The sequence below is a fragment of the Pleuronectes platessa genome, chromosome 6, assembly GCF_947347685.1.
Source record: "Pleuronectes platessa chromosome 6, fPlePla1.1, whole genome shotgun sequence".
Taxonomy (NCBI): Eukaryota; Metazoa; Chordata; class Actinopteri; order Pleuronectiformes; family Pleuronectidae; genus Pleuronectes; species Pleuronectes platessa.
The window spans coordinates 9439896-9456244 of NC_070631.1; the positions used below are offsets into that span (position 1 = coordinate 9439896).

Genomic DNA, 16349 nt, shown 5'->3' on the forward strand with positions numbered 1-16349 from the left:
TTAGAGCCAAAGCTTAACCAATTGGGGCATTATGAAGAGTCTTATTTCATTTTCAAAATAAAGGAAAGAGCATTTTTCATGTTCAGGTAGGTTAGTGGGAATGTATGTCTCTGTGTGCGCTTGAATGACTAAAAAGAGAAGTGGTGAAAGATCAAAAGTGTTTGAAACAGTGGTGTGTGCCGAGTAGCAGGGGTCCGTCTGTCAGTCTGACTCGCACTGTGGGGGAGGGGATAAGGGATATCAATGGGAGGTGACAGAGCATGTGGCATATGACTCTGACAACCCTGAACATTGAGGGGCTTGTCACACACTCTCTCACACACACACACACACACACACACACACACACACAAACACCGTTCATACACATATAAATAAAAACCCACCCTCCAGTGCTCGGCTGTCAGCATCGGTCAAGGCAACATAGACTCTGGTTTAAAATAAAATGTGTTGGGGGGTCCTCTCAGAAAGTGTTGCATCAAGTCTGGTCATGCATGTGTGCAGGGGGCGTGTGTGTGTGTCTGTGTGTGTGTGTGTGTGTGTGTGTGTGTGTGTGTGTGTGTGTGTGTGTGTGTGGGCACTCCATTAGCCAGCTCTCCTCCTGGCCACCATATGCAGAGCTGGGAGCCCAGGCTGGCTCCATCTGTCAGGTTAATGCCCAGTCTCAGCCCCGAGCAGCTGGCCCCTACAAGCCTCATTATTCTAGCAGGAACCACGCAGGAGCACACAGCTACACACACACAAACACACACACTCACAGTGGACCTGTGTAGACATACGCGTTGAGAGACTGACACACTTGATGGAGCCAAGATCTATCACACGACGACAAAGTCACCGGAGCTTGGGAAGGTGTTTCTGAAATTCATTTTGCCTGTCCGAGGCGGAGCCGTCAGAGGACTGTTGCCAACATGAATTCATTATTGTCAGCGGTCTGATTCGCGACCGGGCAAGACACCCATCAATAACTAGAGAGGCTGGGGATGGGAGGGGGGAGGGGGGGTCGGAGGGAGGAGACAGGAGAAGAGAGAGTGATGACAGGAAAAAGACCAGACGTGGAACTTGCAAAATATGTGGAATAAATTTAAATGAACATCAAAAGGATCGGGGAGATGTGGAGAACTGCTGTGAGAAGACGGGTTGACAGGAGGAGGGAGACGGAGAGGTGACAACCCAAACACTTCTCTTTGTCTGGATAAACACACGCTTAATCTGCACTTAGGAACCACAGGGAGTCCAGAAGATTTTAAAGTGTGTGTGTGTGTGTGTGTGTGTGTGAGCCTGATGGTTTGGAGTGGGGATTTGTCCTCTCTATTCACCTATTAATCCTCCACTTGAAACTTGGCAGGGAGGAAACAGCCCCCCCACTGATAAGGTCACAGTAAATGCACCACACAGATCATTTAAAAGAACACAGTGCAGATCCAAGTTCACTGTTGGATTCAAACTACATGCGTGTGTTGCACATTCATGAATTTAAGAAATTTGAGAATAATAATATCTCCCCTAATGTTGGTGTAAGAGAGATATTTGTGAGCAGTCACTTTAAAGGAGATGGTTTATACACAACACAATTGTCATTTGACCGACTTTTCATGCAGAGAAATAATTTCAATCATATTAACGTCTTCTAGAAGAGACTGAAAATGTGTTCATCATTATCTACATAGAATTATTATTATTGGTGGTATTTTACATAGCAGCACTTTCATATCGCGTGTTCATTTAACCATAAATCACTATCAAGGGCAAAAGCAGACAAAGCTGTTGACGTCGGCTGAGAGATGAATGACGGAGGATTCAGAGGAAGCAGTGGAGGGAGGGTCTCACCTTGGACAGGCCTCCCACGTCCAGGTAGAAGCAGATGATGAAGACGTTCCAGGCGACCCACAGAGCGGCCCATACTGTGTACTGCAGAGCAAAGACACACACACACACAGATTAGCTCCATGGAAACTCGATGAGCTGAACAGAACAGGACGTGACAACTGTTGAAAAACGTGGTGGGTTTAATGAATGAGCCCCTCAACCAAGGTGTCCTCCTATACACACACACACACATATTCTGACACACTATACAAACACAGACACCACACCCGCACTTAAGTTTGTATGTAAGACCTCATTGTCTTAAAAAACGTGCCGGTAAGTTCAGCAAGTCTCTTTATGGCCCGAGGGAGCTGCAGGTTTATAGACGGCAGAAGTTCACGACTCAAGCGTTTACTAAATTGTACAGTAAGACAGTCGACTGTTGACAGGCACGCAGTGGAGAGAGAGAGAGAGAGAGAGAGAGAGAGAGAGAGAGAGAGAGAGAGAGAGAGAGAGAGAGAGAGTCATCAGGTTGTGAAATCCTCTGACTCCCGGTGAACTGTGTGTTTAAGATGTCAGAGGAGGAGTGGAGGGGAAAATCAGCACCTTCGCAAAAACATACATGTTGAATCATGAAACCGCTGAACTTGCCCTCTCACCAATTTTCCACTTGACATGAGACAATAGCTCCACTTTCCCTCCTCCCCTCCTCCCCTCCACCACCCCTGTTTCCTCTGCTCCTTCATCCTGTGTGGCTGCCATTCATTCTCCTCCACCTCCCCTGTCTCTCTTTATTCACTCTCCCTTCCTCTGTATCTCTTTCTCGCTTCCCCCAGTCTTTTTCCTGTCATTAACATCACCATCTGCGCTTCCGCTAATGCAGCTCAAAATAGGCCTTTAATGCCTCGGATGAATGTTATGGTGTCAAATAAAAACTGAAGTGCGTAGAAAGCACACCGGCGGAGATTCAGAGCGGAGCAGCTTGCGCCACGTGCTTCTCAACGTGTTCTCCGGAGAACGACCTTCTCCGTCCAGCAAGTTGAAGCAGAGTATAAATCTGATGAGCTTCTTACCCGGCCCACCCCCTTTTAATTAGCCCTAATTACCACGGGATTGGGGTGATTTAAGGGCGTCGCATGATGCTCCAGAGATTGCAGCACAATTTGCAATTAGCGTTGGAAAGTCAACAACATGCCCGGTCTGCGAGCACGAGCACAGGGGCAGGACTAATGCAAAGTGATGTGACCCTGCTTAACAGAAACCGCGAGGAAAAGGATTATGCGACCGCGCCAGGTTTTCACTGGAGCTGCCAGCCGTCAGCGAGGTGCACTCACCACCACGATGTAGCGCGGCCGGTACTGGATGGTGCCGAAGAGGCCGAGGATGACGATGATGATGTGGACGAAGTTGGCGAGGATGGGGGCCCACTGGTAGCCCAGGAAGTCAAAGACCTGTCTCTCCAAAGCCAGTAACTGAAGGGAGAGAGAGAGAGAGGGGGGGAAAAAGGAAAAAACAAATGTCATTAGGTTCATATGTTCTGGAAGAAAAAGTGCTCTCCTGGTGTGACAGTGAACCGAGCAGCGTGGTGCGGGTTGCATGAGCCAAACATGGCAGCTTACTAAAACTCTGGCATCATGTCCATGTACTGTTAATAGTTTATTGAATTTTTGAATGAGGACATTGTCATGAACAGCCCTGACGACGGCATCGCCCAGAGGTGAAGACTTAAAAAGTTTTAGAGAACAAACAATGACAGATTTATCGATTCGTCTCCCGCTGAGCAGAGGAGACGCTCACTGTTTCCAACCGTCCTGCCAGTGGCCTCCAGGAATAATAATGTTCAGGGAACATGGCGGGAGGTGAGAGCCCTGCTTCATAACACCACCGCAGAGAGCTTAGGCGCTTATTAAAATATTTTCTTGCAAACAACCTGCACACATGCACGTGCACAAGCAGAGTTAAACCCCGTGCAATGAAAAGAGGAATTTCACTGTTTTCTCATTACAGACTCCCCCGTCCTAATCTTACATATTTCCTGGACATAGTTATTTTTACATAGAGAAGATTGACACATTCACGATGAAGTTTTTTATTAAATAATCGTAAAATCTTCTTAAAATGAGAAAACTCATTTATTTGACCCTTTAAGGCTACAATGATATTCTATATTTGTTACGTTTACACCTGGCATCCAAAATACTTTTATGTATTATGGTTTTCAAGTCGCTACAACCGAGATGTTTGCAGCCCTGATTCATTTAAAAAAAAAAAAATAGAACTCAAAATGTATTACAAGGTTTGTTAATCATAACCGTCAGTAACAGTTCCACCTTGTTGTAGGTCCAGGTAAAGAAATCCTTGGTCTTACTTTGAACCTTTGCTGTTTGTTATTCGTGGACAATCTGCTTCCTATTCACCACGGCACACGCATGACCAGTGTATGTGAATATAAAAGAGTCATGGGATTTGCCTTTTCAGGTGCATTAGCATGGACAGAGATCTTTAATGAGATGCAGGTAAAACATGTCTGGACTGAGCATTAACCTACATCTGGGAGTCCCTATTCCCATCGACTCAATTAGCATTCCATTTGGGGCAAAATCTAGGGACGGGTGTGAACCATTTAATTAAAATTCCTTTGCCAGTCCAATTCCATTTTATTATATTCCCAGTGTGTGTATGTGTGTGTGTGTCAGTGTGTGTGTGTCCTGCGAGCAATGATGTGTTTTGTTGTGCGTCGACATGTCATTTCCAGCCAAGCGCTTGAAGATGGATGAGGGAAGGAGGAATCTCGTCTCTGCTGCAATGATAGGAACGCACCAATGAGCACACACACACACACACACACACAAACACACACACAAACACACACACACACACACCAAATGCTCGATACACAGCGATGGCTCCTCTTCCGAATGTAATGGATATGTTACCAGCAACCCGATGAGACATTGTGACAGGCAGGGGAGGGTGATGATCAAATCCCAGAGTGATAATTAAAAATGAACACACTCTCCCGTGGAGGGCGGTACCTCCACAGACAGGGTGTGAAGCTACAGAGGGCGTGGTGAGTGAACCGCCACCTGCACCGAACATGATCGCACTAAAGTCCAGGAGACAGCGACTGTCAGTCACGAGAAAACTCATCTAGCAACAGCAGGAAAAGAAAATGAAGATGGATGGAGAGAATATAATGAAAACGGAGAGATGAGAGAAATTCACAAATGGAGTATGTGCACAGCGACTGAGCTTCCCTCTCCCTCTTAATAACCTCTGTGTGTCCCCTGGACGGAGAAGGCGCTGGAGGGAATGAATAACATCACGAGGCGTCTGGGTCAATGTTTGAGAGCTCGATAACACCGGAAGTTCAACTGGTCAAGAACAGGTCTGTCCCCAAGACAGACATTTTATATAATTTTCTTAGAACTCATAATGGTTTCCTACATAAATTGTATGTTGCATTTCAATGCTGTCTGCCAATATTTTTTTCATTTTAGAGATGGTATTTCTGATCCGATATTTCCAGGCACAACAGTCTCAACTCTTTTTACTGAGGTTATGGTTTGAAAAACATCCAGTAAGCAGCAGCTCTACAGGCAGAAACAGGCTCTGGAGAAGAGGTCAGAGGAGAACGATTGGTTGGATCTGACAGAAAGAAGATAATAACTCAGTTAACCACAACTATGGTGAAGAAACAAGTTGAACCTTGTGGCAAAATGGTTTTGAAACAACAGAACATCGGATTCCTCTCCTGTCAATGAAGGAGAGAAATCTGAGGCTGCAGTTGTCACAGCCTCAACGAGACTGGGAAAACAAAGACTGGTCTGAAGAATCTGTATGATCCCAACCTGTCTTGTGTCAATCCACACAAGGTATAGGTTGGGTCCAGGCTGCTTGGTGGTGTCACAGTGTGGGAACTGTTTTCCTGGCATATTTTGGGCGCCTTAATGCCTTAATAATAAATAAATGTATCTTAATCTTAATCTAATAACACTTTTTCTTACAGATGAAATATGATCATCAATTCAGATGCAAAGCTATAACGACAAGATTCTGTAGTAAAATTGTTAAGACAAATGGAGATAATAAAATATGAAAGTGAAAACTAAAAATAACCAATTATGCTGCATATATATGGTCTTGTCAAGTCAAGGTCTGACCAACTGTGGATCCCTCCCCGCGATTACAGAAAACAGATAGGATGGCGTTTATCTTCTTGTGCTGATAGAGACAGATAGTGGACCTGCGCGCTCAGAATGTCCTCTGACAAACCCGGTGAAATAAAAAGACATCTGATGGCTCTGAAAACTCTGTTAAACAGCCTTTATGCCATTTGGCTGGATAAATGCAAACAGCCTCTTGGGCCTTTTGTAGTTGTTGCAATTTTTACACTCCGATAAAATTAAAAGCCTGAAAGAGTTCAGTCATTTAAACCGCAAAATAACTTTACATATTTCAATATTTTACATGTTTTTAATTACATTTTAATTTAGGTTTATTGTTTCTAATTTAATATGTTTTCAGACAACAGAAACACAAAACTATATCCTCTGCGTGTGTGTGTGTATCCTCTGCTTTCAGCCCCTTTCCACCAGTCGTTGAATTAGAGACGTGTATAGGCTTGAGGGATGTGTGTGTGTGTGTGTGTGTGTGTGTGTGTGTGCGCATTCTTTCTGCTGGGATGCTGCAGTGAGCCTATCACGTTCGCTGGTAACTCAATAATCCGCAGAGATGACAACAATCAATCAAGGACAGAAAGGTCTCTGCCCACCCTGGACACACACACACACACACACACACACACACACAACGTCACAGAAAGCCATCTTGGACAATTAGCCCACAATTCATAGGGAGCGGGTTACTGCAGAGTGGGGTAGAATTTAATAAAAAGATACCAACGCTCTTCCAGGAATAGTGCTCCGGCTACATAACGGCCTGTAAAAGCCTCCCGCTGACCTCCTGCCAGCACAAGTGGCTCCCAACGCGCTGACGGAATCTCTCTGTGTGTATTTTGGTTTCGGATGTGTACATGTGGAGAAGCATGTTGCCCACACATACCACTCCCACCATAAATACTTAGCAATTAGGGGGCTGAGAACGGCAGCGGGAGGCAACAACCTCCTCTTGCACCTCCACTTCTGCCCGTCCTCTATCATTCTCTCTATTTCAAGAGTTTTTAGTTTCTACCAAGTATTCACTCCTTCCGCCACGTGATAACAGAGTATTAACAGAGATCATAGACCTACATGTTAAAAACCTGCCGCGGCTGTCAGAGGACCTCAGCTTCTGCACGTTCACTCGGTTCTTTGAGGTGTGGACAAATGAGCGAACCCACAGAGCAATGAAGAACACACAAGGGGACACGGCCTTACAACATAAATCCTCCTTCCCTTAATGGGAATATCAAAGCCCCACAACATTTCAATCATCACCACCTTCTTATATACACCACCAAGAAGAGAGATCCAAGATAAAAGAGTGACGAGAGCATCAGAGCCAACGTTTCTGAGAGAAAAACGATGTTTGATCTGCATCGTCCGAGAGGAGCTAATTAAGATGTGTGTGTTTAGTGTGTGTGTGTGCGCAAGATAAGTGGCGGAAAAGCATGGCCTCAGCATCTAACAGGGATTTCAAACACAGACTGAGCTTAGTGATACGCATCCATAGCAATACGTTTTTGTTGGAAAACTGTTTTAAAAATCCAGATGAGTAAACAGCATCAAGATGCCGAGACTCAGAAGCAGAGAATGTAGGTAAAAGGACTAAAGGTCTTGCCTGGTGCTTCAAAAGTCATAAACACTCAAACAATGGGTCAACAATAGGTCACTATAGTAATAGATCAACAATGGGTCATGCCCTAAAAGACAACACCATGAAAAACCTGAGGAAGAAGAGTAGATCAAGTACTCATACCATAGACTGTATATAAAGAAGGGGCACATCACTACTTCCTCCCTGAGAGGATGGATACGAGAGCTGCCATCTTTAAAATTTGAAGCCAGAGTCGGTGCAGTGGACTTATTTAGTTTGGTCCCATCCACTAACATGGAGGAGGCCAGAATTATGAGCTATAAATAAAAAGGTGGTGATGGAGGCTTCACTTCAGCGGAGGCATCAGGTCTTTGTTTTCCTTCATAAAAAGGTAGACGTGATAAAAGTCAGATCAATAAGTGGTCAGTTGATAAAACCAAATCAAGAAGAGAGAGTGTGTGTATGTGTAATTCTTATCCTAACATTTTATCCCAAGATTTCTTAATGTCCCGGAGTTCCAAAACTAAAGCAGTGCCTCATAACGCTTCCAATATGGGGGCTCGAAACGGGCATGAACGCAAAAGTGTTTTAAAAGTAACGTACTGAGGATGTAGACACAGAGGTGCTAGGTCGCGCATAGTGAGATGTTAGGTGTGAAAGTGTGGTGGTGGTGGTGTGTGTGTGTGGGGGGGGGACCAGACGCCGCTCCCCCAGAGACAGAGGACGGACTTGACTGGTGACTCTCTCAGCTCTCCGCCGTCGCCTCCAGATACTATAAATCACATCAGGGTTTCTCTCTCTGTGTCCTCTGTTAAAATGTCCTTTGATAACATGTTACTGAATTTGTCATCCGGATTGGCGGATTCGAAAAGCAGGTGTGTGTGTGTGTTTGTGTGTGTGTGTGTCTGAGTTTGCATGACTTCAGGCAGCGTGAGTCAGTCTCCCCTGTGTTCAAGCGTATCATCCTGACTCACACAGTTGAGCAGGAGGACGACATTGAGGAGTGCCAGCAGATGCGAGCGGTGAATTACGGAGAAGCTACCACATTATCTCCTGCGCTTTATCTCAGTGTCTTCGCTAATGCGTTGTTTTTATTTAGCCGTACGAGGCATTAGCCAACGAGCTGAGCCAGACGGAGCGAGAGGATTCAGACGGGCAATTTGTCTGCACTATCCCAATTACCACTTCTGTTTCAGAGGGATTTCACCATCTTATCCAGAGAGAGAGAAAGAGAGAGAGAGACTTTACTGCTTGTCTGGAGTCACAGGAAAAAAAGACAAGCCAGAACAAAGCATGACACAGCGACTGATTAACACTTTGTTACTCATGTAGTTTTCACATTCATCATCATAGACATTATCAAGTGCTAATTCTAGTTGTGAGCTCTTGCACAGCCCTGTAAAACGGGTTATAATGCCCCAAGTGGAAGGCAACACCTATGGTTGATTTTCATTGACTTTGTATTTTTCTGGTGAATAACATGATAATTTTACCTCTAAACACAACAAAGATATTGTCAAAGCCTGAAAATCACTTATACTCAAATCAAGCTGGAGAAAATTGCGTATAAATACCAGTTCCCTGAAGATGACAGAGTTTTTTTCATCAAGATCTCTGCAAGGATTCCTTAGAAAACGGCCAAAATGTTTTTTTAAAAGTTGTCTCACTATGTTAAAGATAAAAATGTAATCCTGAATCTGCCTTCTGATCCGAATCAACATTGGATTGGTTCTTTCCTGGCCCATACCACATCCAAAATCCATTAATTTGTCTTTGTGTATATATTAAGTTATCTTCAATAGTTTAATCAACAGATCCAAAATCAACATTTTGGATCTGTGAGGAATCTGAGAGTCCTTGCAATCTGTGTTGAGAGGTTGCGAGCACACGCAACCTCAAAAACGTGTTCCTTTTCAAAATGTACATAAAAAGCAAAAACAGTAACTGAGACTATAGCTGTGATTTTATGTGCCATGCTTTTACCCTGGCCTGTCTTCACCCTGTGACTCCCAGCAGGCAGCTGGCAGGCAACTTCTGAAAAAACTTTACCCAATCCAATTCTTCACCTCTCGTCTGAGTAAAGTTATTAAACTCTTGATGCCAGCTTGATCCGTGTATAACTAATGGTGCCAATCTCAATATGTGTGTGTGTGTGTGTGTGTGTGAGTACGTGGAGAGTTGGATAGATAGAGAGCCCGTGGTGGTGCCTGGTCGACCGCAGCTGAGACAGGGATTAAAAGGCAGGGTGCCTGTAGTAAAGCCACTTTCCTTATCGCTGTTTGAAATATGGTCCGCACAGTGGAACTCACAGCAGCGACTCCCCCTTGTACTTCATCACTTGTTTTGGGTCGTGGTGCTAAAGAGACGCAGAGTGCTGCAGCTCTTGGTTTCTATGAGACGTGACTGTGGAAAGCCTCAATGCTTTTAGTGCTAATAACATGCTAATCTCTCATTGCTACTGGGAACACACAACAAACAAATCTGTCCCACTGAAAGAAACATAAGCCATCGCTTTGAACTGAGTCTCCCTCTGGAAAACTGCAGTACTTCTGTCCCTGCTGTGGTCGGCTCTACTGTGACGCTCTCTCTGATACCGTTTCTCACTCTAAGATGATGATCTGAACATCTCCTGGTCTAAAGTCCAAACATTTTCAGTTTTTCCAATAGTTGGTCCAATATATAACTGTGTAAGATTCATTTGAGTTGAATCAGAGTCCTGGTCTGACTGAACTTCTTAGTGGTTCACGTTACCCATCACTAAGATCCTCTGATCTCCTTTTTATCTCTCCATCTGCCACCCAGTTTCCTCATCCCACATCTCATCTGCTTTTTGTATTTCACTTTGCGTTTCCTGGTCTACTTGCTTTACTTTCAAATAAATTGCATGCCCCCTGGAAAATCCTTCAGATGGACATTACATGGGATTTCCTTTAGAGCAAAGCCAGCTGTCCCAATCTGCTGGGATTGGTCAAAATTCCAACAAGTGACAGAAATGTCGGACCAACCCTTCTCTCGCTTTACCTTGCTTCTTTAAGGGGGCCACCAGACTGGCTGCGATGGGCAAGCATTTAACAAATGGTGTAAATACAAGTGTCGGCTGGACGATTGATGAGGTGTTGGAGGAGCAGTGTTTTTGTGTAGGGGAGGAACTTCATTTACTAAAGATTTTAGGCTTTTCAACTTCATCAACTCGACTCAAAAGTGAAAAAATGGATGCTTTTGCCACTTAGCGCTTTGCTACTAAGCTTTTGCAATTAGCCCCTTAGAAATAATGCACATGGACGTCTGTCTGCATTAAACTCTGAACACTGCAGTGTGAAAAGATAACACATTTTTAATCTGTGAGAGAAACAACATTAATTGGTTTTACTTTGATATTATCACTAAGAAGGCCAGAGGCCCTTTTTCACCCGTGGACATTTTGACAGGCAACAGCAGCTGCGTTGGAGACAGGGTCCTGGTTCCTGTGTATACTGGTGCACTGTCTCACTGTCATGGAAGACTGGGTCTCAATATTATTAGCAACACCTTCCTATTCTATTATAATATGTTCAAGTGTTTTCTGTGGGAGGTTATTTACTCTGCACAATATCCTCAGTGTGTATGTAAAGTAAATATGATTGGCATTTCCCCGCTAAGTAGATCAATAAGTGTTTCATAGTTGAGCTATGTTTAGGCTTTACCCCTGTAAGACTATTTAACAAGTGGTAATTAGAGCACAAAGATCAGAGGGACCACATGTGAAAAAGAGCATTCCACAAATTCCCTCCAAGTGTCAGTGTGCGAGTGTTCGTGTGTGTGTGTGTGTGTGTGTGTGTGTGTGTGTGTGTGCGCGTGTTCGTGTGTGTGTGTGTGTGTGTGTGTGTGTTCTCCATCAGCTTCTTGTGTGTGATTATAGACGAGTGCAACCAGTGGGTTTCTGAGCCGCGCTGGTTGTTTCACATGAGACGTCTCCGTGTTCTTCTCACTGAAGTTTGAAACCCGCGGGAAACCCCGTCAGGATTTAGGAACATCGGAATAAGAGACTGCTGACAGGGGGGGGGCTGTTGCGACACTGTCAGTCAAATCTGATCAAACCACCCACACAGCCACACAGCCCTGATAAATCTGTTTTATTCAGTTTTAATGGGGCAAAGTCCCAATAAAAGAGATTAGCTGAGTGAGTTTATGAGCGATCAACGTTTAATGAATAATAAAAGATGATTATTTAACGTTATAGAGACACTTTAGATTTCACGTAACATTTTTAGGGACTATAAAGGGATAGTTCACAGAAATATGAAAAACATGGCTATGTGATCTTGCATTCAGAGAGTGTCCAATTGTATTGGATTTGACTGCAACACCGTTCTCCTAAAGTGTATTGTGGAATCAAACACTTCACCCACTCCATCCATCGGCATAGTGGTGAATAGATAATGACTGAATTTTCCCTTTGGGTTAACTTTCCCTTTTCATTTGGTTTATATAGCCACAGGGATTCTTTAGCTAAAACATTTAAAAGTCCCATATTACAGAAAGTACGATTTGAATGTTTTTTTTTGCAGTTTTTTTTATTTATTTATCAAAATGCTCAATCCACAGAGAAATGCATACAGTCCATATTCATTAACATGCATTCCCTTAAACAAAAAAACGTATAGGGCACTCCTGCTCCTGGTAAACCACTCCATACGTTCCACTCGTTCTGTGCCAGCTGCCGTATCACCCACCTCCCTGATGTCCCCAACTGTCTCACATTTTGCAGCTAAGCACGCTTACTGACGCAGTATTGGCTCCTGCAGAAGGTGCAGCAGCCAATGAGAGTGAGCTGGAGACGGGGGTGCTCCGCCGCTCCAGCAATACACCTGGAACAAGACCAAAGACTTCTGTTTACAGACGAGAGGCACCGACACCTCTCGTCTGATCGGCTGTTCCTGCTTCAGCTCCACAGAGAAGCCTCAGACTGGAGATGTAAAACCTTTTAACAGTTATCCCACATCTGCCAGTGTCTGTTGTCTGCTTTCATTCTCACTGTGACACCAGCAGTCTGCGTAAAAGTGGCCAAGCAGCATTTAGAGGATTTAAGCACATAAGTCAAGCAGCTGACTTGATGGTGAAGCAAGGTTCACTGCGATATGACCCAAATTTGTTCACTGCGACAGCAAACACCCCACGCGGCTGGTATCTCCGGTAAGACGATTATTCTGCTCCCTCCCCCTCCTTCCTTTTATCTCTCTTCCTCCTCCTCGCCCTCAGCCAAACACTTCTTTAAAGTTTATCTGGTGGAAGCAATATTTGGATTATTAGAAGCTATTTGGTCTTTACTGCATCTACTTGAGGATGGATGCAGCAGCAGCGGCAGCAGCAGCGGGTGCTGTGATTTCAGCCTCAACCCAAAGAGATGAATGTCACTTGTATTGTTTTGTCTCCTCGTTTCTCGATGCATGGGAGTCACATCGCAAACGAGAGATGCAACAGACTGAATCACTCTTAAAGAATATGAGGTAACATTAACAAACGTTCAGTGACAGAGATACTAAGAAACACACACGAGCTGATTTAAGCAAGGATATTTCCCTGAAACTTTCCCTAGGGAATGTATGTGAGAATGCAAATGTCCATGTCAGTTGTTACAGACACTTTCTAGGAATGTGTCCGGCCTGCCTCCTGGTTAAGTGTCCAGGAAATGTCAAAGTGACTCGATTTGAGGATAGAGAAAGGAAACGAAAATGTATCAGTGGCCGTGTTGATGATGTTTCTAACATGCGACAGAGGCAATATTAGAAGAATACATATCTCAGGAGGAAAGAGAGAAGTTATACAGAGAGTCAGCTACAGAGAGACAACGAGATTCAAGAGATTTTAATTCTTGTATAAAAATCTCCATATTGTATTTTGCATTCTTCATATGCAAAGTCAAACAACTACATGTTCAATGCCTGAAAAATCGCTACCCACACAAAATAGGAGAAGCTTAAATCCTCTCTCCACTTCTGTCCCACCGTGTCCCAGATAGAACAGAAAGCTGTTTGGGTTTCACCCCAATTAACAAGAGATTTAGCTGCGATAGGAAATTCTTTTCATGAGTACACAGTCAAGAAACAGCTGTCAGCAGTTTACACCTTCCAGCTGTGTTTTCCATAATCATTTTCTTTTCATCATAATACCATCACTCTTTATCTTTCAAGCACCAGTGGAGAAAGTGATACTTTGTTCATCCCAAGGCCGAGTAGTCCCCTTAAATTCAATCAGGCTGCACCAAAGTTTCACAAACTATATATTATCTAATCTATATAATCTAATCTATAATTTAAATATATAGTTTTTTTTATCAAAATCCAGGAATTACTATTGCTTCTTCTGAGACCCATATAAAAATAAAATAAAACACCAACAAACAACAGACAGGGGTGAAAACGTATCCTCCTTGTTGGAGGCAATTAGAGCAAAATCATCCGTGAGGTCATCAGCCTCTTGTAAAACAAGGACTAAATGCCCAAAAGCCGTGGGGAGGATTTTAGTGAGATGAATACGCTTTGCAGTCATTCGACAAATCTGTCAAGATAGTCATTCCAGCTGTGGTGCTCCCAAAGCAATTTATTCGATGCCACACTATAACAAATGACAGGGCTGGAAACGCTGGAATGGAAAGAGAGAAATGGGCTTGCAAATAGTTCTAGTTTTATCTCCATTACGGCTTAATATTGCAGTGTCATTGATGCAGAACACACTCTCTCACACACACACACACACACACACACACACACACACACACACACACACACACACACACACACACACACACACACACACACACACACACACACACACACACACACACACACACACACACACACACACACACACACACACACACACACACACACACACACACACACACAAACAAGCCGGAGCATGGCTGCATGCACACACACTCAATTCGGCCAGCCCAAGGTTTTCTGCTATAACCACATAATTAATGGTCTGTTAAATTGAAGACATTAAAATGGAGAATAGCAGTAAAAAGGGCCACCGGGGGGGGGGGGAAAGAGGGGATGATTTTTCCAAGAGCACACGTAGCATTATGAACCAACATGCACACAGGGAACTCCGGGGAAGGTCAGGAAACAACAGCAAGGTCGTCACCTCGGCTCAATTAGCACAAAACCCGGCTGTTCTCATCTCTGCTTAACAAGAGCAGAACCTTGAAAATAAACTGATTCCACATAAAGCTGGACTCGAGTGAAACACAACCCCGGCTGCATGGGGCTAATTGTTGCGTTGCATTTAGGGCGGGTCGTTCCTGTGGTGAGGCTAAAGGCTATGTATGTGAGTGGAGCTATCTTTAGAGTGACAGTTGTCCTGAGAGCGAGATGTTCACTGAGCCCCGTGTTCAGTTGCAGCCCAACCCCGGGATCATCTACCAGCAGCCCCCCCCCCCCCCCTCCCCCCTCAGCACGCTAACTCAGATCTGCATCACACTTGTGTGTGTTTCTCTTTGGCAGGTTGGATTTGATTCCCTGCAGGTTCTTCAGCATCTTATAGTATACGCAAAGGTTTCCATGGTAACGGTGCACCAGAAAGAGGGAGGGAGATGGAAGAGAGAGAGGGGGGGGGGGGGTGGGGGGCGCAAGAGTAAAGCTAAACACAGAGATCTCAGGTCTCTAGGGTCATGCTCATAATTGGCCCGGAGTGAGAGGTCGACCTCCGCCCATCCCCCCCCACCCCCGTTACTCGGTCTATTTCTTTTCACCTTTCGATTTGCATTCCCCCCCCCAAAATCTCCAGTGGCTCTGGCCTCGCCGATAAATCACTCGGTTGGTGATCAATAATTCAAACATATTCCAACCTGAGATCCCAGCAGGGGGAGAAAATGGAGGAGAGGATTCCCCCCCGTTCCAAAGTGAAAACGGGATTTGGAGATGACACAAATCCTTGTTGTGTTTCCACAGAGGAAACACGCTGTGGGTGGAGCAGGAACACTCATTGCACATTCAAGCTGTGCTTCTCATCGCCTGTGTACCCAGGATGCATCGGGCTCTCAGGTGAGGTGATGACACACTGGGGAGTGGAGGGGGGAGTCTCCAAAACTCTTAGCTTTGAGTGGGAATGTATTATAGAGTCACCTTGCCTCGTGACCTACAACACACACACACACACAGACACACACACACGTTGTTGCAGCCTGTTGTTCAATCGTCTTCCCGTTGATGGCGCTGGCTCTTGCAGCGAAGGCCAGACAGGGTCCACTCCTCTGTGGATAAGGGGCGTTCAAGCTCAGCAGTCAACACAGTCTAGGTCGAGACCACAATCAGGGTGGAACAGCGGGGGTCCATCTGACAGCACAAGCACAGCACTCACACACACACACTACACCTAATTGTGGCAACCTGCATGACCTTCAAAAGGAAAATAGGGAAGAATCCAACAAAGACAACATGAGACGGGGTTAAACCTTCATTTCTGAAATCACATGAATTACTGCAGCCTCTTCAGCCGATGATCACATACTGTTAGAACCCTCTGTGCTCCACCTCCCATTTTCACAGCATCCCTGCAAGAAGAGATGTTCCAATACAAATACCAGTATCAGAAATGCATCCAATACAACTGTTGGATACCAAGTCAGGCATCGGCATATCACTCTCAAATCTACGTAATGATCCCATACCACGTCTTTAAAGTTTATCTCTTTCACCCAGATAAAACTCTGATTTTCTTTCCAGGAAATCAATTCCGGTGGTTTCTGGTAGTGTAGCTTTAGACAGTGGAAGATTAAATGTCAGCAATTTGGCAATATT

The 16349-nt window shown here is 44.6% G+C and overlaps 1 protein-coding gene across 2 annotated transcripts in view; it reads right to left on the minus strand.

Annotated features, from left to right (window-relative positions):
- The window catches only part of nkain4 (sodium/potassium transporting ATPase interacting 4), a 44954-nt gene that overhangs the window by 22269 nt on the left and 6336 nt on the right, over positions 1–16349 (minus strand). For both annotated transcript variants that reach the window (XM_053425017.1, XM_053425018.1), the window contains exons 2-3: positions 3144–3281; positions 1831–1911 (exon numbers count right to left, since the gene is read on the minus strand). In XM_053425017.1, the coding sequence (XP_053280992.1) occupies positions 1831–1911; positions 3144–3281 (219 nt within the window). The remainder of the gene's footprint in view (positions 1–1830; positions 1912–3143; positions 3282–16349) is intronic.